This window comes from Homarus americanus, unplaced genomic scaffold (assembly GCF_018991925.1).
Source record: "Homarus americanus isolate GMGI-L3 unplaced genomic scaffold, GMGI_Hamer_2.0 scaffold52806, whole genome shotgun sequence".
Lineage (NCBI taxonomy): Eukaryota > Metazoa > Arthropoda > Malacostraca > Decapoda > Nephropidae > Homarus > Homarus americanus.
In genome coordinates, this window is record NW_024720773.1 from 6,463,729 (window position 1) to 6,486,644 (window position 22,916).

Here is a 22,916-nt window from a genome sequence, read left to right on the forward strand (position 1 = left end):
AATAATACTAATATGGGACATAGATCAAGATGTAGGGATACATTGGAACATGGGAAGCTTGGTAAAACCTGGTGAAGAATGGAGATAAAGGTACAGTAAGATGTGGTAGAAGACACAAAGGTATGAGGAGGGATCAAGGGAGGTCTCTTCATTCCCCCACCTGCCTCAAACATTATATGCATTTAGTAACAGTTGTTGTATCTTCAGGTTTTTTTTATTCTGCTGATGTCTGAGTATGTTCACTTTGTTCCTGGAATTAGATCTTTGTTTTCTTGGTAACAAAAGCTATAAAAAAATTTATTTCTAAGCACAACTGTTTTCACTCAGTCACTGTGTTTTGTTGTTTTGTTCTGTTAATTGATTGATTTACAATATATAAATAATGAACTCCTATGAATATAGTTTCTTCAAATCCTCTGTGAGTCTTCCTCTTAATCACTGAACAAAAATCTTATTCTCTGTTGTGTATTATTTCCTCGGTTGTGTTGACATGTAATGCATGATTATAGAAACTTGATAAAACAAGGTTAATTATTTCCTCGGCTCAAAGCTTGCAATGTTTCCATAGATTTGACAGTCGAGTGATAGCAGCCCCGGCGATTGTTTACTGTGGTAGTGTGGACGAGGATGGAGTACCCCGTAACACCTTAGTGGCCGGACACTCTCTGGAGATCAACGCCACTTCAGACATTGACCTTCATGTTAGTCTGCCTCAGATAACTCTACTTAAAGATATTGTTGAGGACACTACCAGGTGAGAATTGTTTAGGGAAATGAATCCAGGTTTGAATGTCTGGACTCACGTATGTCTTTTTGGAACTGGAATGATACATAGATAAATATTAAGTAAGTATGATAAGTAAGATCGTGGGAACTTTGATTTTAATGAGAAAAATTTAAATGTAAGATGTTAATATATTAATGGTAAGTAGTTTAGAAGATCTATTTGATATGGATTTACACAAGTGCCCCAACATTTGCTGTCATGAACTTGTGCTATCATTTTGTTTATCATTTAACCTTGATTACTGCCTCTAAGCATAAGATGAGTAGAGGTATCTCGGGGTCTTGTTGTGGCAGGAGAACACCAGAGCACAACAGATGCCTTACAGCAGTTAGTTATAATGAATGCCATAAAAGGGAGGGAGAGTGTATTTGCGCTTGAATATGGCCTCTCAGGAGGCAGCAGGATAGGGCTTGTGAGAATGAACAGGACAGAACTGGGATTAACGAACTGTCTTTTTGTCATTGGACCTCACAACCTTAGTTTCTCTATAGACCTCCAATGTTTTACTTGCAGACTAATTACTCAGATGCTTTCAAGTGGACGCCAGGGAAGAACTGCTCACACACCATTAGATATACCAGACAGTGGGGTGGATTGTGATATTTCCTCGGTGGAACTATCAAAGGGCATGACGAGCCAGAGGACTACGGGGAGCAACAACGCCTGGTCATTTGTGCCACTAGAACTGCTGGTCACTGGAGGCAAGATCACTGCCAGCATCTTCGACCGAGGGATCTTAGAAGACGGCCAGAAGTTCAGTGTCAAGGTAAGGTTTTTGGATTGTGTTGGGAAAAGTTAAAAAAGATGTATTATTACTAGAATATTAACTGCAAAATCATGTCTGTGAATATAGTTTCTATATTAATGCCATAATTAAGGAAGTTGCTTGATTGAGTGACTCATAGACAAGACCCATTTAAGTGCTGTAGGAACAAATGGTATTCTTATTTGTTGCAGAATAGGCAGATTACCTAAAGATTAGCCCCCAGCTTATTTCATTGGATGATCAAACACCCTCATGATACCTAGTGGGGAGGGGGTAGGAGGTTTGGCTTCATAAGGGTAGTGTTAGGTTGGTATTAGGTTAGGTTAGCTGGGGCTGATCTTCAAGTATTCTGAATAGTCAAATCTATATACAACAAATATGGTACCATTATATTTATTTTCTCCCACAGTGAAAATATCCTCAGTTACCACACCTCTCTTCAATCTTCCATAAATTACATCAGTTTTGCACAGGCCATGAAATTTAGCCTAAGATAAGTGCTTATTGAAACACACTTTCTCAACATGTCAATTAATACTATATAGTGGTTTGTCTAGGGATGGCAGCGTAGTAAACTAGAACAGCGGGCTAAGAAGAGGGAACGTGAGCTAGTGGCTGAGGCTGCATCAACGGAATCTGAACCATCACCGAAGAGACTGTCTCATCACCGCCAGAGACCTTCAGCCAGAGATGCTGACTCAAACTCTCACTCAGAGAAGGAGGTCGAGGATGGGTGAGTCACAATACTCGTCCTTCTGTTCACTTACCTGAATGTGATTTGAAGTTGTATAATGTAAAATAACATGAAGAAACTTTTTTTCATTATAACAATATCTCTGAAACCTATTTTGTAGATATGAAGGATCAGAGGAAGGCTCAGTGTGTGAAGGTGGAGGTGTGAATCTAAGGCAGCCGAGGATTTCACCATTATTGTTTGTTGTGGTGTCTCAGCCCCATGCGTTCCTGTCCTGCCAACCACTCAAACAAAAACTGGACATTTCCTGTTTCAATTTTATCCTTCGTAGTGTTCTTAAGGGGTTCTCTGTCAAGGGTAAGTTATTCACTTGAGTATTTTGCTGTCAAGAATCAGCTATTTTTCCTTTTATATTAATACTACTGACTTTGTAATTTCCAGTAATACCAGTTATGATATAAGAACTATTTGATGGATTTTTTTTTTTTTTTTTTATCATTACAGCAACTGAGGCAAAACAACTGCCCTGTCCAGAAGATTATACAACATCTTGGTTGGAAACAAAACCTGGTGATCCGCACCCCAAGACTGGTATCCCTCCAGCTTTACTGGTGATCTCAGCCTCAGATTTCCTTCACAGACCAGGTAAGTCCAGAAAACATCTTGTGACATCTAGAGAAATCTTGCATGAAGTAATCTCGCCAGATGTAAGAGTAGGCCGAAGAGCTTTAACTTACCTTGCAGTAAGGCTCGTTTCAGTATCCAATATCATCCCAGCTTTCTGATGGTGAATTGATAGATAAGCTTTAATAATTTGCCTGAAAATACTGTACATGTGCTCATAAATGCTTTAAATATAAACTTAGAAATTTATTTAACAGTAAAATCTTGTATTAGTTAAAACTCATATTAAAACACGTGCGTTTTTCCCCACAGCTCGAATAAATGTAGAAGTTGGAAGGCCTGTTCGCCTGTATTTGAGTGAGAGCCGCTGGCAGCAAGTAATTCACGTTATGAGTTGTTTGTCAAAAGTTTTGCCCTCCATGACACATGTGTCAGAAAGAGACGGAACCAAAGACGATGTTGATAAGGAGAGCAACACTAAGGAAGTTTCCTCACCCGAGTTATTGAGACAGACGTTGGCAAATCTTGATGGCATATCATTTGTTACTAATCAAGTTGTTATTAACTGTGAAGTATTAAAAGCCCATAAAGCAAAAAGTGAAGTGCATAGTAGTGTCTCGGGAATAAAATTTTGTGTGTCTACATCACGAAAACGATCAAATCAGTTGCAAGATGCAAGGTTGGATATTATCTCAGAAATTACTGCTACTGCAGACATTTTTGATCTCCAGTTAAAAACAATTTATCATTCCCAAAAACTTCAGTCTTTCCTAAAACCTTGGACAGTGTCGGGGGAACTGAAGTTGTTGTGGCTACAGTGGAGTTTACAGCCATATTTAGAGATTAAGGTTGATACTGAGACCTTGACTGTGGATGTTGGACCTGAACATTTATTTTGTTTTATGGACATGTACAACCACATATCTTCATTTTTATATGAGTCAACAGAACAGGGTCCACCACCCAGCTCCTCCAGACCCAAAGAGAAGGAAGAACACCATCATGACATCCTGTATCAGGATGATTTACGTGCTGGAATATTTCAGTATATTAGTCTGGCTCTAGAAGACCCTAAGCCATATCAGGTTGTTTTTGATAAAATGGCAGGAACTATGGTGTGGTGCTACCCAGAGCCAAGAACATTAACCAGAGTTGACATCTATCCTGTCCCCTTCATTGCTGCCTCAGAGTACAGCACAGTGACTGACTCTCAGGATAAAGATCAAGTCATGTGTGCTCTTCAGTATTTTGATTCGCTACGGGAAACTTTCATAACTTACCGTCAGTTCCAACTTTCCGAGTCAAAATTCTGTCAACTTGATCTACCAAGTTTTTATGAAAAGCAACATATTGCTGTATCCTCCATGTGGAGAGTCTGCATTGATTTCTGTGAGGATGAAAGCAGCTCAGGTGATGGCAGGATAGTTGTGTCTCCTGGAGCCTTGGCTGCTTGTATGAGAGTTGACTCCATGTTCTCGGTAGATTTACTTCCCCGGACACAAGCAGTCGTGACCATTGGCCAGGCACAAGTTACCTTGCTGAATCATCTATCACTTACAGGGAAGAAACTGCCCAAAGAGTTGAAATTCTTTACTTTAGACAAATTAGCACCAGAAGAGCAACCATTTCTTACCTTCACTTTAGAAAATGCATTTCTTCGCAACTACGTGTGGTCCTCTGCTATGCACATGCAGACTGGTGGGTCAGGGCGTCTGGATGTTCTGAGTTATAGTTTCTTGACCAGTAGTTGTCTACTTGAGCCAACTTTCTTAGAGGCAAGTTTAGTGAGACAAGAAGCTGATGGGCCAGACAAGCCAAGTTGTGTTGACTGCATCATGACAGTGAAGCCAATGTTTGTACATGTTAATCAATCCATCATTCACACACTCAATGTTGCCTATGAGTGCTGGCAGCAAGTGTGTAATACAGTGACAGATAGTTCCTCTGGTCCTAATTTAGCTCTTATAAAAAAATCACCTGTAATATTTATGACAAATTATTTAATATGTAATGACACATTAGAAACTATCAGATTTGGACAAGTAGGCACTGATGAGAATGTACTGTTGGCATCCCGAAGTATACACTTATACTGCTGGAGGAGTCACAAGCTTCCTCCTCAGCTGCAGGCATGTGTGGAAGGTGGCAAGTGGAAATGGTGTGACCCTTTCACACTAGAAGCTGAGGGCTCCCAGGTAAGGTTGACTAAATTTTTGGCATACTTTATAACTACTACAGGTATATTTGGAAATAAATATACAGGAAGTCGTTGTCTATTGCAAATTTGAATATCAGTTTTGATATATCACAATTTGATGTTTATGATGAAAAATGTTTTATTTTTGCTTTGTGTTCCTTTTTCTTTTGTCTTTGCCATTTAATCGTATGAAAAATGTAAAACTGCACACAACCACGAGAAGGGAAATACACACACACACACACACACACACACACACATCTCTCAATGAGTCACTTACGACCATAACTTATATAGGTATACAGTACAGTATATACGGGGTATATTTTTTTTTAAAGTATTCTTTTATTTATTACAGTACATGATTATTGTGTTAACGTTGTGAGAGTGATAAATGTCAGTGTAGATGGTAGTGGTGGCAGTTGGCTTGGGTGGTTACTTGATAAACACTCCTCTCAATTGTATTTTATATTGTAATTTATTTTGTATACAGTACAGTAAGTCCTTGCTTAACGTCGGGGTTACATTCATGAAATTGCGACGTTATACGAAACAACGTTAAGCGGATCAGTTTCCCCATAAGAAATACTGTAGATAAAATACGGGAGTTACGTTCCTGAGCCTCCCTTTGCCCCATGAAATAAATTGCATATACAGAAATTCAATGGCATTTTTATAGAAAATAGTATATATATATATATATATATATATATATATATATATATATATATATATATATATATATATATATATATATATATATATATATATATATATATATATATATATATATATATATATATATATATATATATATATATATATATATATATATATATATATATATATATATATATATATATATATATAAACTAAATCATTTTGTATTGTACTCAATGATGGATGGAGTTGGTGGAGCGAATGGGTAGTGGGTAGTGGAGCGGAGGAGGAGGAGGATGACGAGTCACTGAGACCTGGCGGGTGGCTCCTCCTCCCGGTTTAAGACCTCCATTTTTGTAGCAAGGCTAATGATCTTACATTGCTTCTTCACAACACTAGCATCAGTAGCACTTGATGGGCGCTTGGAAGCCATTTCAAATTGTTACGGTACAGTATTAAGAGCAAAAACACTTAAACACTCACAAACACTGTGGAAGCCTAACAGAGACCGGCTTGGCGTTGCTTGGGGACGCTGTGACGTTCCGCGAGTGAGAGATAGTGCGCCGAGAGGGGGTGATGCGCCATAAAAAGTAGTCCATGACGATGCAAAATGACATTATACTGAGTCATCGGGACATTAAGCGAATTTTTGGTATCTAAAGATTAGCGACGTAGTACCGAAACAAAGTTAAGTGGGCCGACGTTATACGAGGTCTTACTGTACTGTACTGTACTTTATTGATGAGTATTTTTATGTTTCCTGAACATTTTTTATTATAAATAAGTAATACTGTACAGCACATAAGGATTATCGACTTGTTTGTGTCACAGGTACACACGATTCATCACGAGAATCGTCATTTCCACTTTCTGGTGATCATCGAGACTCTCTCACCCACCCAGAAGCTCATCACCTTTTCTGGCCTCCTTTCAATTGCAAATTGTCTCAGTGAAGATTTAGAGTTTCGTGTTATAGAGGCCAACAAAGAGAAGGAATCTCCAAAGCATTTAGCAACCCATATGTTGCGCAGCAAGTATGTGGCTCCATCATACGTTGGAGACGCCCACGGTGTAAGAGTGAGACTAATGGGGAATCCGTCTGTTTGGTCTGGGGAAATTCCACTGTCACATGACCGAAGTAAAGAGTCATTGCTTGTAAAAATTCCGTTGAAAGTCAAAGGTGAGAGCATCATCTCGTGGTGTCGTGTACTGAGACAAAGAGTTGGAGCAGTGTGGAGGTTACTGGTGATCTTCAGCCCCCAGTATATGGTCAGGTCACATCTACCAAGACCTCTCATTCTTCATATCAACACACCCAGTAGTCACAGTTGTCAGCAGGTAAGATTTATAAATTTTATTTGTTATTGCAAATAAATCTGACTGAAATGAAAAATAATTACAATATATTAATTTATGTTTTTCAGAATTACTATTTTTCAATATATATATATATATATATATATATATATATATATATATATATATATATATATATATATATATATATATATATATATATATATATATATATATATATATATATATATATATATATATATTAAGATTAATAGATTAAAGGCAGTGTATTCTTAGGCCATGTACAATATATTATCTATATTTAAGTCAGTTAAAAATAGAGGAACCAATACAGTAGACCCTCAGTGTAACATGAGAGTGGGACTGAGAACTCGCACTAGTGTGTATGTTGAGGGCCTACTGTAATCTTGCTTTTACAATATGACTCTCCGTTAAGTTACAGAGCTACATGATGGAAAAACTGGTCTTGTAAATGGGGTAGAAAAGAGAGAGGATGATGAACTGGATTTTGTTGTCACACTGAACCTGGAATTAGTGGTAGAGTAAAGTGAAGATGGACTGTGTGACCTGAAGGGGAGGTACAGTATTGTGGATGTGAGGGGTAGTTGATGATAGGGCAAATATCTTCTGATACATTTCCAATATTTGGTTTCAAAAACTTCATAATAAACTGTGGCTGTTGGTCATCATCGTACTGGTCATCTTGATTACATTTATTCTTTCAGGTTGTGGTGAAAGGTCGTGGACACACACACACCCTACAGTGTGACGGGTCTGTTGCCCACCAACTAACATTCCAGTTAAACCCTGAGTATGAGGTGTCTAGTCCCCCCATCCCTCTCTCAAGAGGTCTGGCAGATCAGGTAATTAATAGACAGTTAAAGATAGTGTAAGGAGTTGTTTCTGGATCACAACCCAGAAACATAGTTTGAATTTAGTAGATTTTGCAAAAGTTTTCAAATTTTAAACTTTAATTGAGTTACATATTTGAAAGCCGGTTCAGCTATACTTGTATGCATGCAAAATATGTCATATACTGTACATATAGTCTCTTTTTGAATACAGTACTGTACTGTATGTACTATTTTCAGCATAATATTCACTGTTACCTGTATTTATTTTTTTAATATTGGTATGTACTGTATGTTATAATCTGCATAATCAAAATTAATATTCATAAATTTGCTAAAAAATTTAATGAATTATTATAGATGAAATATAATGCATTTATACAATTTACATTTTATTCTGGATAAATAGTGTAGTGTATGGTAAGCTTATAGTAGTTACAAATGAAGTTATTCATGCTGCATTTTATCCAATGTTATAATATCCTGTAGAGCATAAGTAAAACCAAAGTGTACTATTGTCTTAATGGCACAAACTCATTTTAATCTGTATTTGGCAGATGAGACTCTCTCAGTCTCAGGAGGCGGTGGAGATATGCCGGTACTTGCAGCAGCTCTTTGATGGTCCTGAAGATCACTGGCCATATGTGGACACTTCTGACTTTATGGGGGATATTCTCTTTGCTGACCAGCCAAAGATTGATCTCCAGGTAATTATCCTAGATTGTACTACTACTACTACTCTCTCTCTCTCTGTCAGGAAACTTAAGCCTTGACTTAATATTCCTTACTTTTGGAGTCCTTGTATGATTTCAGCTTTTGTTGTGCATATGGTACATATTATGCAAAAGAAAGTTTTTCATTTAGAAGTAAATTACTTTTTCAGGTTGGGTTCTCTGGTCTGTACCCTTACTGCAGTACTCTGGTGGTTGATATCCGACCTTGGGCCCTAATGGTGAATCACACAGGGATAGAAATATTGCTTCAAGAGGCTGACTCCTCCAGCAGTTGGTTTGTTCCTCCTGGGGCTGTATTTGCTCCTCCTAAACTAGATGGACTCTTCACAATTGGCTTAATGGAGAATCACCAGCATTTCCATACCTCATCATTACAGCTGTCTAAGGAAGACCGCTGGTACAGTCTTAAGTTTGAAGGACGTATCCCTCGGCAAGGTTCCACAAATCTCCGCATTCCCACACAAGATAAAGTGTGTTTCATTACTGTGCTTTCCAGGTATGAGGAGAATATTCAGATTTTGCATCTTTTACCAACTTATTCCATAACTAATAACACTCAAGAGGAGCTAACTGTGCGCTCTATGTATGTTTATGCTGGGGACACCAAGATACAGCTGCCGGTCTCACTACCTGCACTAGAGTTATCCTCCAGATCAGGAACTACAAATATCAACATGAAGGAAGTACCACTCCTGCTGTGGCACATTTTAAAAGATCCAGGGACATCAAGCTCAGATGAAGAATTCTGCTGTATACAGATAGGACAAAATGGCTACCAAGCTCATCCTGTTGTGGTAAAGGACACTCCACCCGATCAAAGAATGACGTTCACGCTACCCGACAGGGATTCTGGACCTGTTCTTAATAGATCATTCCTAGTTACCTCCCACAAGCACTTAAGCCAGACTAAGATGGTCGTGCAAATCGACCCTTCACCACAGATGATCATACACAACAACACAAATGCATTGCTCATATTAGGTAAGACTCTTGTTATTATTATTATTTTATTCATATACTCAATGAAGTAAGATGATGGATTAATATATGTGGATAGGTGTGTTTATGCTTTATGGACATGATGGTGATGTGTGATGCTCGTTGGTGTGGATGGACGGAGATATATATCTTAGGGTCCTTATTTTTGAAGGGGAATGACTCAACAGAATACATTTATTACAGCAGTCTGAGAAAACAAGTGAAAGTAATATAAAGAAAGTTGTGTGTGCTGCTTGTGCTGTACCTGACTTCTCTAAAAGTGTGGTGGGGAGGGGAAAAGAAGAGAGAGAAAGTAACCAGAATGAAAGACATGTACATATGACTGATAAAATGGCAGCTGTTCAGTATTGGATATGTTTGATGATGAATAGTGAAATTTGTTAAGTTTGGTGACTATTAATGATGGCTCTGAGTATGAACAACGGTAAGGCAGAAGTTAGGGAAATGTTGTATGTTTTAAGTAAGTAACACAATACTGAGCCTGAGTATAATGTTATTAGGCTGAGTAAAATATTATTAAGTTGAGTTAAATATAATTAGGTTGGGTAGAATATGATATAGACATCAGCCTTTTCAGTTTTAAGTGTCTGGTGGCTTTATTAACATAGTGCATAACATTTAAGCTGAGTTACCTTGTTTTTGCAATACTGTATTATAATGCTTCGATTGTTTGTGTCTGCCTTATAGAAGTACTGTATATACTCTCTTGATTTCCACCCAGTAGACAAATAATGAGGTCTTGATCTCATAAAACTTAAATTTATGTCACCTGTACTTTTTTGCCATCTGATACTGTACAGTATTAATATTTGTTCTCACACATGAAAAATCAGAAAGTTGAAATACTATTTTAGTGAACTGTAAGTTACTGTGAGCTGAATGACGTTAACAATGATAGAATTAGCCACAAAGTGTGATGGATTTGTCAGCTGTCCTAGTTCAAATTATCTTCCTATTTATAATTATTTGTATAGCTGAACTGTCTCTCAATGTTGTTTGTGTACCTGCACAGTCTATGTACAGTTGCCCACAGGTATAGTGTTCCACCCTTTGGTGGCCTTTCCAAACATATGGCAATGTCGGAATCACTTTATGAATGAATTGGTAGCGTGAGGAGATTAGTTGTTGGCAGCTGCTCTCTTCATGTTACCGATTCATTCATAAATGATTCCAACATTGCCATATGTTCAGAAGGGCCACCGAGGGGTGGAACACTATACCTGTGGGCAACTGTACATTGTAAACCAAGTGACACTGTCTGTGTACAAGCTGAATCAGTTTGGACTTGTATGACAGTCTACTGTGTAAGTATTTAATAAAATATATCAATATAAGATAACAGTTAAGACTTAAACTTTGAAGAATTTCGTATGATTAGGAGAAATAATTTTTAATACCATTTTTATTGCAATGTTACAGGTCAGAGTTCAACCAAGGAAGAAGGCATAATGGAGGAAGAGCTGGACATGTTTGCTGCCATGCCCTCCGTTCCACCTAGCAAAGCCGTCCACTATACATTCCCATATATCTCGCACAGATTTCCAGAGATTACAACAAATAGTGTCGCATATCCGCGTCTTCATTTTTCTCAACCAGACATTCTCAACAATGGTGAGTAATGCTGCAGTATTTAGAGAATATGCATTTGGAATACAGACAGTGTGTGCAGTGAAGGATAAAACAGACCCTTGTATGCTGTGTTGGGGTGTTGATGTGGGAGGGGAATGCACATGTTATCAGATAAAATAGATGAATGAATGACACTGAGTGAAGGGAAAGTTTGTGTTTCTCATAGGTTTCAAATAGTGAAAAAATAAATACTTTTACTGTGGCTTCTTGACACTTGGCAGTGATGCATAATTTATATATAATTTCACATGTATATGTTTTTTCTACGTTAGAATTGTTCCTCAGGTACAATCAGCTATAACTGATAGTTTGATGTGCTTTAGTACTATTATGTGTGACTCACCAGGTTTAATATCAGACAAACAATAAAAGAGTGTGTCTTGGAACAGTCGTATTAAAGAACACAACTCATTTTGCATCAGCTAGCCAGAGAAGAGGAACAGTCGTATTAAAGAACACAACTCATTTTGCATCAGCTAGCCAGAGAAGAGATATTATCAGATTGGTGTTAAGAATTTACTTATTTACTTGACTTTGCAGCTGAGACTGAGGAGGTACTGTGGAGTCAGGGTGTAGACATTCAACAGCACTATGACCAGTTTGTGAGTATCCCTGGCTATGGTGATGTGAAGGTACGGATAGAGCGCGTTGCACACACCACCCACGTTTTCATCGATCCAGTCAGTCGAGTGGAGGTGTCTGCCAGGGACATCAGGAGTCGCATAGCAGCTGAACCATCAAAGGGTCGAGTGGCCACATCAACCAATAAGGGAAGAGCAGTAAAGGAAAAAGAAGGTGTGGTATTTGAAGTAGAACACACAGTTGGAGCCGAAGGTTCTGTGAGTGCCGACGACTCGCCTATAAAAGAAACAATTTCTGGAAAGATAGATTGTGATGAGACTGTGTTGCCTCCACCAGTGGCTCCACCTAAGACAGAGGTCAAGTCTACCACTGTGGTTTACTGCACATTCATGTGTACTCGGGTTGTTTTAGTTCTGAAAGATGATGTGAGTGATCAGGAAAATATTTCAGAGATATTGAGAGTTACTCTTGATAATTTTATTGTAAGTTTAAGACCTAAAATTGATCTGTCAGAAAAGCTTCGGGCCCTTGATTATAGAGTGAAGGAGCGAGTTGAAGTTATCCTTTTTGTTGGTGATGCACAAATTGATAATCAGCTCTTTGTATCTGGTAAATATGACTTCCCTGTGATATTAATAAGACAGGACCATGAATCAGCTCCTAAATTTTCACCACTAGATCCCATAGAAAGAGCAATACAAATATCTCACAACAATGCACTTTTTACTCTCTCTGTAGTCTTGGAGCGATCCACCACAAACTTGTGCATACATTCCGTCCACATAAAGCAGAAGCCCATTACTCTGTATGCTGAAGATGCAGTGTTTTATTCGCTTATGGAAATTCTCCTGTCTTTCCTTCCGGTGTCAAAGCACAAAGCAACTAATTTTGGAGGTGAAATAGAGAGAAATGAAGAAGAAGAGAGCATGCCAGTAATTATGAGAATGCCAAATGCTGTGCTATTGAAATCAAGAGCCATGACTCACCCCATTCAGATGTCTCACTGTACAATTGAACCAATCTCAGTGTTGCTTAGCGTCCACGCCTCGGTCAAACTGTACGTTGCCCTCGATCAATCTCCTCTCAACTTTGGTGGTTTTCAGCGATCGGAAATCATGACAACTAGTTACACTCTCGGGCATAATCTGACAATGCATTACCTGTCGGGGGCACTCATCCGAGCAGGATGGGTTGTGGGATCCCTTGATTTGCTTGGAAATCCTGGAGGATTTGCCAGGACAGTTGGATCAGGAGTAAGGGATTTTGTGCAACTCCCATATGAAGGTATTCTTCTAGGTCCTTGGGCCTTCATCGCTGGAGTGACTCATGGTTCATTGTCATTAGTGAAGCATCTTACAGCAGGTAAGAACACTTGTTGTTAATCACTTTGTTTTTGTAATAGCTGCATCATATTATTCTACTGTAATGCTTTGTTGTTTTGTTTTGTTTTTTAGTAAATAAAATATCTTGCAGATAAAACAGACATGAGCTATTCAAACTGTGCTAAGTGTTGTATGTTAACATTTTGACTGTGTAATGGCTTCATTTCTCCATCCTATGTCTGCTTTGAACTTTTTGTGGGTGTTCTGCAGGAATAAGAGAAATTTATTAGTTTTCAGTGAACCAAGAATGTGATTTCCAGTAATTTTAGTTTTCCATTACTGTATTTCCTTGGTCAGTATTAGAGTTTGACTTTTCTTTGGAGACTTGTTGTCTTCATCAATTGCAATGCCTTAACCCTTTTTTAAGAGTTAGAAGTTCGGTGATTATTTTCCTTCTAGAAAATATTATGTTTTGAAAGAATTGACTATACATATAACACATCTCTTCATCCTTATAGGAACAGTAGTGTCCTTGACAAACTTGGCCAGTTCTGTTGCTCGTAATATGGAACGACTCTCGCTGGACGAAGACCACATAGAACGTAGTGAAGCAGGACGACGCTTTCACGCATCTGGTCTTGTGCACGGACTCGTACAGGGACTATCAGCCTTTGGAATTTCTCTGTTAGGTAATGTTTTTGTTGCTGAAGATTTATAGTTGTCATCCCTCCTTTGTGAGATATTTGTTGCTTAGATCCTGTTAGAATTAAAGTTATTTAATTCCTTCAGTAGAACACTCACATTGTGTATCATCTTTATCTAATATTTTTCCAGGTTTTAAAATTCCCAAAGGTCATTAGTCTTTTTTTTAAATTGTGTTTTTCTAGTGTACAAAACATAGCTGAAACCTCGTACAGGACTACAGTAATTTTGGTGTACAATATTGTATGATTATTTGGGAGTTCAAACAGTTGATTTTTACAAACATATACATCACTTGTACACGTGCCGTTTGATATATTTAAAACACAAACTTTTGGAGTCTGTTGTGTTATAATATATACTGCAGAATGTTCTTTCTTATGGTGTTTTATTGAATGTTATATAATTTAGAAACAAGATATTTGTTATTATCTTGTATTTATGGTGTCTACAGTATTGTGTTGTGAAAAGTTCATATTTTTGGTAATACAGTATAGTACAGTATTAGTGTAATATCTGCTTCCTGGTGTTGTATTTATTCAATATACTGTAGTAATTTCTGTTTTAAAATTATTAATATACTGTAGTAGTTCCTGATTTCCATTGTTCCATAAATACAGAACAGTATCAACCCCATGTAGTTTAAGTTGTTGTATCAGTACAATAATATCTACTGTATATTCTGGTGTTGTATCAGTACCTAATCTTCTATGATCTGATGTGGTGTATTAATACTAAACTTGTGGTGTCTAGTACTGACTGGGATCTGGTGTGAGGTAATAGAAAAGTTTTCATATTTTATATTTGATTATTATAATATTTTCTACTTTAGATATAAATTAGAGGAAATGTTTGTTTACACACAAACATAATACATATACAGTATTAACTACCCCTTCATACTCTCCCTTTAAAGCAGATTTACCTTGTGTTACATATATTATTATTTTTTTTAACTTACTGTAGTTATTTTATGTATGGTATTAAATTAGGAATAATCACTTTGAAGAACTGTGACTAGATTCAGCATACAGAGGTGACAGCCTAACCATTTACACACACCAGGTGCTGTTGGTGGGCTGGCACACCAACCCATGCAGGCTATGATGAATGAAGGCGCTAGTGCCAGCAGTGTGGTGGGGGGCGTCGGCAAGGGTCTGGTCGGTATTGTCACCAAGCCTATAGGTGGTGCTGCTGACCTCCTGGTTCACACTGGCCAAGGCTTATTGCAGGTACTGTACCATGATTAATATCATAGTGATTCTTACACAAACTGGGATTAGGCTATTAGGGTTTCATGTAGGTACAGGGGTTAAATTCGGTGATTCTTACGGACAATAGTGGGTTGTCAATTTTGTATATCTACAGTATTTAAGCCTCATTTCATATTATAGTTTAAATATTAGGAAAAATTGATTAGCTGAGGGAAGACAATAGATGTAGTATATAATAGTTACCACTGAAACTATCATGGAGGATAGTCTAGGATTTGTTTATACTGTATTTTGATCTTGGGAAATTCTTAGGGGCGGCAATACAGTACTGTAGATTCTCTTGTTGTGGACCTTTTACAGTATTTAGATTTTGATATATAATGAACCTAACTTTTAAATACATGAAAAATATGAACTCATGCACTTACATTTTTTTTTTAAAGTGTTTAAAGACAATTAATTATTGAAATATTGCTCTGAGAACAATACCCTGTTTGGTGCTTGGTAAAATCCTAGTATGGTCATGGCACTCACCCCTTTTGTCTTTGAAAATTTGGTTGAAATCATTTAATTATTATGATACTTCCTAGCATTGGGTGACCCTCATTGATGACCTGTGACCTAGATTTACTTCCAGTGTTGATCAAAACTGTGCAGTGATGAGCTATTTTTTATTCCAACCAACAGTGAAATTTTAGAAAATATCAGACCCACATGTAGATGCTGGTGTATCAAAGGCAAAGTTGGAGCACACAGGGAAAAAATAAATGAACATAAAGATATAAGTTATTGTTAATAGATTTAACCCCTTCACTATGGGGATGCCACTTTTAATATTTTATTTGGCTAATGCCAGACTATTTTATTCAGCAGAGAGGGATCCGATAAACAAGTGGTTAATAAGATATACTGTACCACATTTGTGAAGCTGTTGGATGAGTGTGGCCAGAAAAGAACTTTTAGAAGTTTAGATGGGAACTGGTATTTTATTTTTTTAACTTCTCATACAGTAAACCCTTGCTATTCGTGAGGGTTAGGTTCCAAGGAATGGCGCAAATTGGCAAAACCACGAATGGTAACATGTGCTACCTTAGTGCACTACTGTATACCTATATACTGTACTGTGTATGAGAAAATTAAGTCGCCAATACTACTTTCATTCGTATGTGGAAGCTTGGAGCTTGAAGAAGTGTACTGTACATAGGGAGGCATCTGGTTACTGAAGCATAGGGAGATCATCAGGATCACTGTTGGAAGAGGGTGGTGCAGTGGTGGTTGTTGGAGTGGCGGCAGCAGCTGACTGAGCGAGGGAGGTGAGATGACTCAGCTGGACGAGTGGCTGGTTCTTGAAAAACATCGTGATTGGTAGTTGTTTTCTGTTGGCTTTAAGGTCTTTAAATGTTTCCTGGTAGGGTAACAATACCTGGTTGATTTCTCAGACCATCTTAAGGCTCCGTTCCATGGAAGGGTCGTGGTCAACAATGAAATCAGTTACCACCTTCACATGTTGAAATAGTTCACCAAAATTATTCAAGCCCCAACCTTCTTGTTGCAATTTCATAATTTCTTCTGCTTCATCTTCCTCAGCACTTTTTACCAGATGGGCAAGGAGTGGAACATTTATGGAACCAATCCAGGAATGCTTGCACAGTTACCCATGCCTTTTTGTTGGACCACCAAAAAACTGGCAAAAGTTTCTTGTTTTACCCTTTAAAGCCCTAGGTTTTGCTGAGCAGTAAAGTAAGCCAGGTTTGATCGTGTAGCCGCTGCACTGCCACAGAAGATTAGCATCACTCTGTCTTTGTCTGCCTGCTTGTTTATGTACATTCTACCGGGCATCTTTTTCCAATATAGACTGGATTCGTCGGCATTAAATGCTTGCGCTGATCTTTAGCCCTTCTGTTCTATTATTTTCTTTAACTTTGGGGGAAATGCATCTGCAGTTGTGTAGTCAGCTGATGTGGTCTCCCCAGTCAGCTTTACATTATGGAGAGAGTAGCTTTTCTTAAAATTCTCAAACCAACTTTTACTGGCACTAAAAGTTGGTTCAGTAGCCGCACAAGCCCATTCGCCACCTGTTGACCCATAAAAATGGGCATAAAGGCTCTGAGCCTTCTCACGAATCACGTTAGTGTCGATCGGAACATTTTTGCGGTGCTGGACCTCGATCCAAATGATCAGTAATTTTTCTGTTTTTACTATTTTCTTGTCACAAACAACCTGCACCACTTTAGCACTTGCAGGAGCACTTGCTTGAACAGAATCGCGAATTGCTTGTTCATTCTTTCTTATGTACCACAGTGTGGATTCGTTCACACCAAACAACCAACCAGACCACTTATCCACTCCTTTAACTTGTCTAATAATTCAACTTGCTTTGTCAGGGTCATCACTGACTTATGTCTTTTATGCTTCACTCCACTAGCATCATGAGCACTGACACTAGGCAGTCTTTTAGGGGCCATTTTCACACACAAACACTAAAGTTTTGAGAGTACAACACAAGATGCTGCATCACAGGCAAAGGTTGAACACAAACAGAGGGAGAGGAGACGCTGCAGGTGCGTAGGGTGACTTGTTGCGTTGTGGGAGAGGCTAGCAAGCTAGCCACCATCTGCTTTCTGCAAAGCATCGAAATCACGAATCGCAAACCCACAAATGGCATATTCTGTATTTGTTAACCAGTGTCAGCTGGTGTTTAACCCTTTGAGTGCCCTTTGAGTATTATGTCTAAACCATTTAATACAATGTCATTGCACACAGAAAATTAAGTTGTTGCTCTGAATGGGTTAATAATCACAATTAATATTTCAGGGTGCAGGATGGCACCGAGAACAGGTTCCTCGTTATCAACCATTGGTAGAACCTCACAACAAGGAGTTGAATGCTCCTCTTAAACTGGTGTGGAAACTGGTGGCTGCATTACCTCAGGAGTGCAGAGCCGTGCTGGCAGCTGTTGATGCCACTCATCTTACAACTGCAGGGTCTTACACACCTGTTACTGTCTTACTCACACCACAAGTAAGATCATGCCAACTAATGTTTTTGGGGGGATTGGTCCTTAATAAAAAACCAAAACAGACTGAATGTATCAAGCATTCTGAAGGTGAATATGATGTAAGTTGTAAAAAAAAAATATTGCCACTCACAGTGTTGACCCTATTTTGTACTTTATTTGTACCTGTAAGTGGATGTTCTTTATAAATTCCACTGAACCAACTGATAGGAGTGACACTGACAATTATCCTCTGGTTTCTCATAAGTACTGTACAGATATAAGATTATTACAGTGCTGTACAGTATTGCACTTTTCTACCTGTACAGTGTATCACTTGTGTTTTCATGAATAACATGTTTTGTGGCATTTTAAGACTTTTGGGGAAGTTTTTTTATTTCACAGTAACATATCTCATCTTTTATAGTGGGAGTCTGTGGGAAAATGCGATCTGATATACAAAAAGTCAACTTATGAAATGTTCGGTTGTCAGAATCAGAAGGAACCTTTTCAAAAACTTAATTACATTCATTTGAATTAAATTATCTTTATTATTTTCATTTTAATTCTTTAATTAACTTTAGTGTTTTGGTCAGGTGTTGTTTATTCTGAGTGTTGAAGAAGATGCCCAGCAACACGCCCTTCCTCTGGCGGAGGTCACCTGGCGGCCACACCCTGCTGACCCGACCCTCATTTATATTGAAAAGGTCCAGCCAGAACCTAAGCCTCAGAACCCGGATATGGAGGCGAGTTGGTGCAAGTTTTACATTGCATAATTATTTACATTAAAATAATTTCATATTTGTATTTTTTTTTAGTGATGAAGCAAGTATGTTGATACAGTATTTATTTTAAGAGAATGATAAAACCAGCACGTATATGTTGATATTTTTTTGTTCAGGAATGAAGAAATATGTTGATATCATACAGTTGGAACTCATTCTCTGTCTTTCATTATGTTTCATTTATTAGCTAACTGTGGAGTTTATTCCCAGCCGGTGAGTGGGTGTCCGGAGCGAGTTGCCGACTACGTACGCAGCACCTGTAGCGAAGGTGTGGAGGCTGGTGGCCTGGACTCCACCCCAGGGTCATCAGAGGAGGGGGATCACATGACCGGTCACCTCACCCGCATCAAGCTCTATGTTTCGCCCCGTTTAAGACCGGCGTTACTATCTGCCATCAACATAGCAGCACGGGCCAGTCAGGGAAGAGGATTCATAGTATGATTGGTGAGGTATAGTTATGGTATGGTGGTGAGGCTACAGTTATATAGTGGTGAGGTACAGTTATCATATGGTAGGTCAGGTACAGTTATAGTATGGTTAACTCAACTCTCTTTCTTGTAATCTCTTAACCATCCACTCCAACCATCCATCTTAAAGTTCAAATGTATCTGTTGACTAGGTAGGCTGTGGCATGATAACCTTCAGCAAGACTTTTTTATGCTATTGTTCTTTAGTTAATGTTGGATAACCCATAATATCCATGAGTATTATCATTGTCTTTATCCACAACCTACATTACATACAGTACTTGTATCTCTCAACATGTTCTTCTCGGAGGGATCTTTTGTACTGTAGTTTGCAATAGGAAATTACATATTAAATATAAAAAAAGAGCATAGCCTAAGGCAGTAAGATTCCAGATGTACACTTTGTGAGAGCTGTGTTCCCTATTTTTATACATTCAAAATGAACCAGTTACATGAATTCTAACAAGTCACCATGTACAATATTTTCAGAGGAAAGTCTTTATAGGTGATCTAACTTGGTATATGAAAGTGACTGAGGTTAACATGGTTATGTGTGTGTCTATGTGAGTATGGATAAAGAATTCTTCCATTTTATATGCTGATAAAATTAACTCAAGAGATGATATGTAGGGATTTATTTTGAGAATAAGATGAAAAAATAACACAAGGTTAGAGACAAAAGACTTGGTCTTTACTTTGTGAGAGATCTGATGTTAGTATGTGACAGACAGGAGCACAGAAATTGAAGAAATATGCCAATAGACTTTTATTTATTCTCAAACATAATCATTTTCGCTAGTATAATTGTAACATTACTCTTCTTGGCTTCATATTAAAATTTATAAATCATCTGCTTTTTGTGTAGTTTGAAATTATAAGTTATAAAATTGTTAAGGTTACTTGTTCACTGTCCTGGACTGTGCTAGTGTAGAGAATCTCTTAGACTGTAGATAGGTTTGGATTTGTCTACATCAGGTCCACTATACTGTATCTCTAACAAAGATGATTAAATTACAGTATATATTATTTATCTTATCGTAATGTGCTCCAAGGTGGTGTAACGAGGATGTTCTATGCAGGACTGTGATAATGTATGTATGGGGAAAATTAGCTGTAATTTTTTGTAGATTTCATTTTTTGATAATTGTCTCTGAAGGAAGAAGAAATATTACAAGGTGGAAAATGGATCATTGTGATGTTATTGATAGAAATCTACGGGTTAAAAACAGCAACACTCAAGACTCAACAATACTGGATACTGAACCATCAGAGATACAGTATACCATGATGCCAACACAAGATATCATTACCATTGAATATTAATGTAGTTATTGTCTCCATAATGATTGTGAAAGACATGTATGTACAAGTAGTATATATGATGGCCAACACCTGTGTACACAAAGGTCCTGGTGCAACAGTTTCATTCCACAATTGTAGTGCTAAAACACACTTATTAAATTCTTACAGGAAGCAAATAATTAACCTAAAAAGTTGAGGTTAGTTTAGAGTCATTTGCAAAAGTAATCGTGAAAATTATAGGTTTTGGACAATGAATTCTTTGTCAACATATTAATATGAATCTGTATTGAGATTTTTAAGAAAAATAACTGAGCTATACACCTGTCTTGTCTTTAACTATTTTATGTTGTTCAGAATGTTAGTATAGGTACAGTACAGGTAATCCTTAACACGTTGATTAAGGATCTGGGGTAAAAAAGTTCAATACTTAATGATTCTTGTATATTGTAATTCATTTTGTAACTGTAAACACTTTCTTTTTGTAATTTTTCAATGCTGATTTTTATTGTTTTTTTTTTTCTTTTTTCTGGATATATTAATTTCCAATTCCAAGAGAAAAAGTTTCCAATTATGGGAGAAAAAACATAAAAAATATATATATACACCAAAGCTAACTTACCCCTAAACGTTTTGGCAATTGTGAAAATTTCCATTTGCTTCAAAATTTCAATACTGTTTAGGTACTGTACTCCTTGACGTGCTGACACATGATCCAGGGTTAAGATACTGTAAGTGTCTAATGAACCTTAATATTATTTTATCTGTTTTTATTTGCTGATTTCATGGTTCCTTTAAGTGTTGAAGCTGTGTTTATACACCTGGACACAAGAACAGAGCTAAGAAAATCTAAATCTAAGACAGAAAGAATTGTTTGACATAATATAATAGTTCTCCTCAACATGCTGGTGAAGGAACTGTAGTGAGTACTTTATATTTCTGATTATTTGTGTAGTTGTGAATCTTCCTCATGAAGATGGGATGTCATGTATACTTGTGTATGTGATGTTTTATTATTGTGAGTATCAATGTGTGTACAGTACAGTACAGGTACAGGTACAGGTACAGGTACAGTACAGTACATCAGCATAGTGGATTGATTGTGTTGGCTATTTACAGTATTGTATAGTAGTACTCATAAACAGTATACATATACAATACAGTGTACAATATTTATACATTTATACATAATTGTAAATGAAAGAATAAAACTAAAGGTCATGCATTCACATATGTATCTGTACATGGAAATATATGAATGAATAATTCTTTATACTGGAGAATGGTGTTTGTTTATGTACAATAGTAATGGTGTTTAAGAATGTTAAAATTAAGTACTGTAACATTTCTGTGTGCATATTGATGATTATTATGGATACTACATGATTTCATAATGGTTAAATTTTGTGTGCGTGCATGTTTGTGTGTGTGTGTGTGTGTGTTTGTATTCTTGTCTTTATTTGTCCATACATTACATTACAATATTCATGCATTAATATTTCAGCACACACATATATGCCATCACACACAGTGCTGTACAAGATGATTCACTCACTGTTACTGTAGAAAAGAGGAAAGGTGTTCCATAATAAGCCCCGGGAGACTGAAGCCATCCAAGAGAACAAGTTACAGAGAACATTCCCTAATATGGAAATCAGTCCATAAATAACAGTTATATTAATAAAACTCTAGGGTTACCAGCGAGTGAATCACCCTGTAAGTACGTGTAAGAGTTACCTTGTATGTGTCCTCAACTGTTTAATTATTACTACTTGTGCTTGTAATACATATTTATTGTGTTTCATCATATAATTAGGTTTGTGTGTCATTGTATTTATGGGTGTGAGTAAATGTATATATTTGGTAAGTAACAGATGCCTGAGGTGTCCATATATAGAATTTCACTTCATAAAACTAAAGAACCAAGTAAAGAAAGTGTATATATTAATAAATCATATATTATAATATTTATTTAGGTTTATTTCCAATACATTATGCACAAAAGTTTCAGTTTAGTTATCCTTCTGTTGATTCAGATCTAGGCTTCCCTGGTATTGCAGTTAACCCTTACACTATAGGGACACCATTTTTAATATTTTATTTGGATAATGCTAAACAAATTTATTGAGCTCAGAGGTTACGTAACTAATTGTAATAAGAGAAGGTCACTGTCTCTTTTTCTGATTTTTTTATTGCCAATTGAGAATGTTTATTGAAAGATGTACCTGAAAAATTACATTAATATAAAAGAATGAGATGTGTGTGTGGTATAGGTGCGGTCAAAATTGCTTG

General features: G+C 37.2%; 1 protein-coding gene across 2 annotated transcripts in view; it reads left to right on the forward strand.

Annotated features, from left to right (window-relative positions):
• Positions 1-22,593, forward strand: part of LOC121860944 (vacuolar protein sorting-associated protein 13B-like) — a 43,556-nt gene extending 20,963 nt beyond the window's left edge. For both annotated transcript variants that reach the window (XM_042358341.1, XM_042358342.1), the window contains 17 exons: positions 569-754; positions 1,301-1,553; positions 2,111-2,286; positions 2,408-2,604; positions 2,752-2,892; positions 3,184-5,066; positions 6,560-7,066; positions 7,771-7,908; positions 8,454-8,603; positions 8,780-9,611; positions 11,049-11,240; positions 11,799-13,202; positions 13,681-13,851; positions 14,930-15,096; positions 17,893-18,099; positions 18,670-18,819; positions 19,069-22,593. In XM_042358341.1, the coding sequence (XP_042214275.1) occupies positions 569-754; positions 1,301-1,553; positions 2,111-2,286; positions 2,408-2,604; positions 2,752-2,892; positions 3,184-5,066; positions 6,560-7,066; positions 7,771-7,908; positions 8,454-8,603; positions 8,780-9,611; positions 11,049-11,240; positions 11,799-13,202; positions 13,681-13,851; positions 14,930-15,096; positions 17,893-18,099; positions 18,670-18,819; positions 19,069-19,299 (6,985 nt within the window). In that variant the 3' untranslated portion in view covers positions 19,300-22,593. The remainder of the gene's footprint in view (positions 1-568; positions 755-1,300; positions 1,554-2,110; positions 2,287-2,407; positions 2,605-2,751; positions 2,893-3,183; positions 5,067-6,559; positions 7,067-7,770; positions 7,909-8,453; positions 8,604-8,779; positions 9,612-11,048; positions 11,241-11,798; positions 13,203-13,680; positions 13,852-14,929; positions 15,097-17,892; positions 18,100-18,669; positions 18,820-19,068) is intronic.
• Positions 22,594-22,916: the final 323 nt, after the last annotated feature.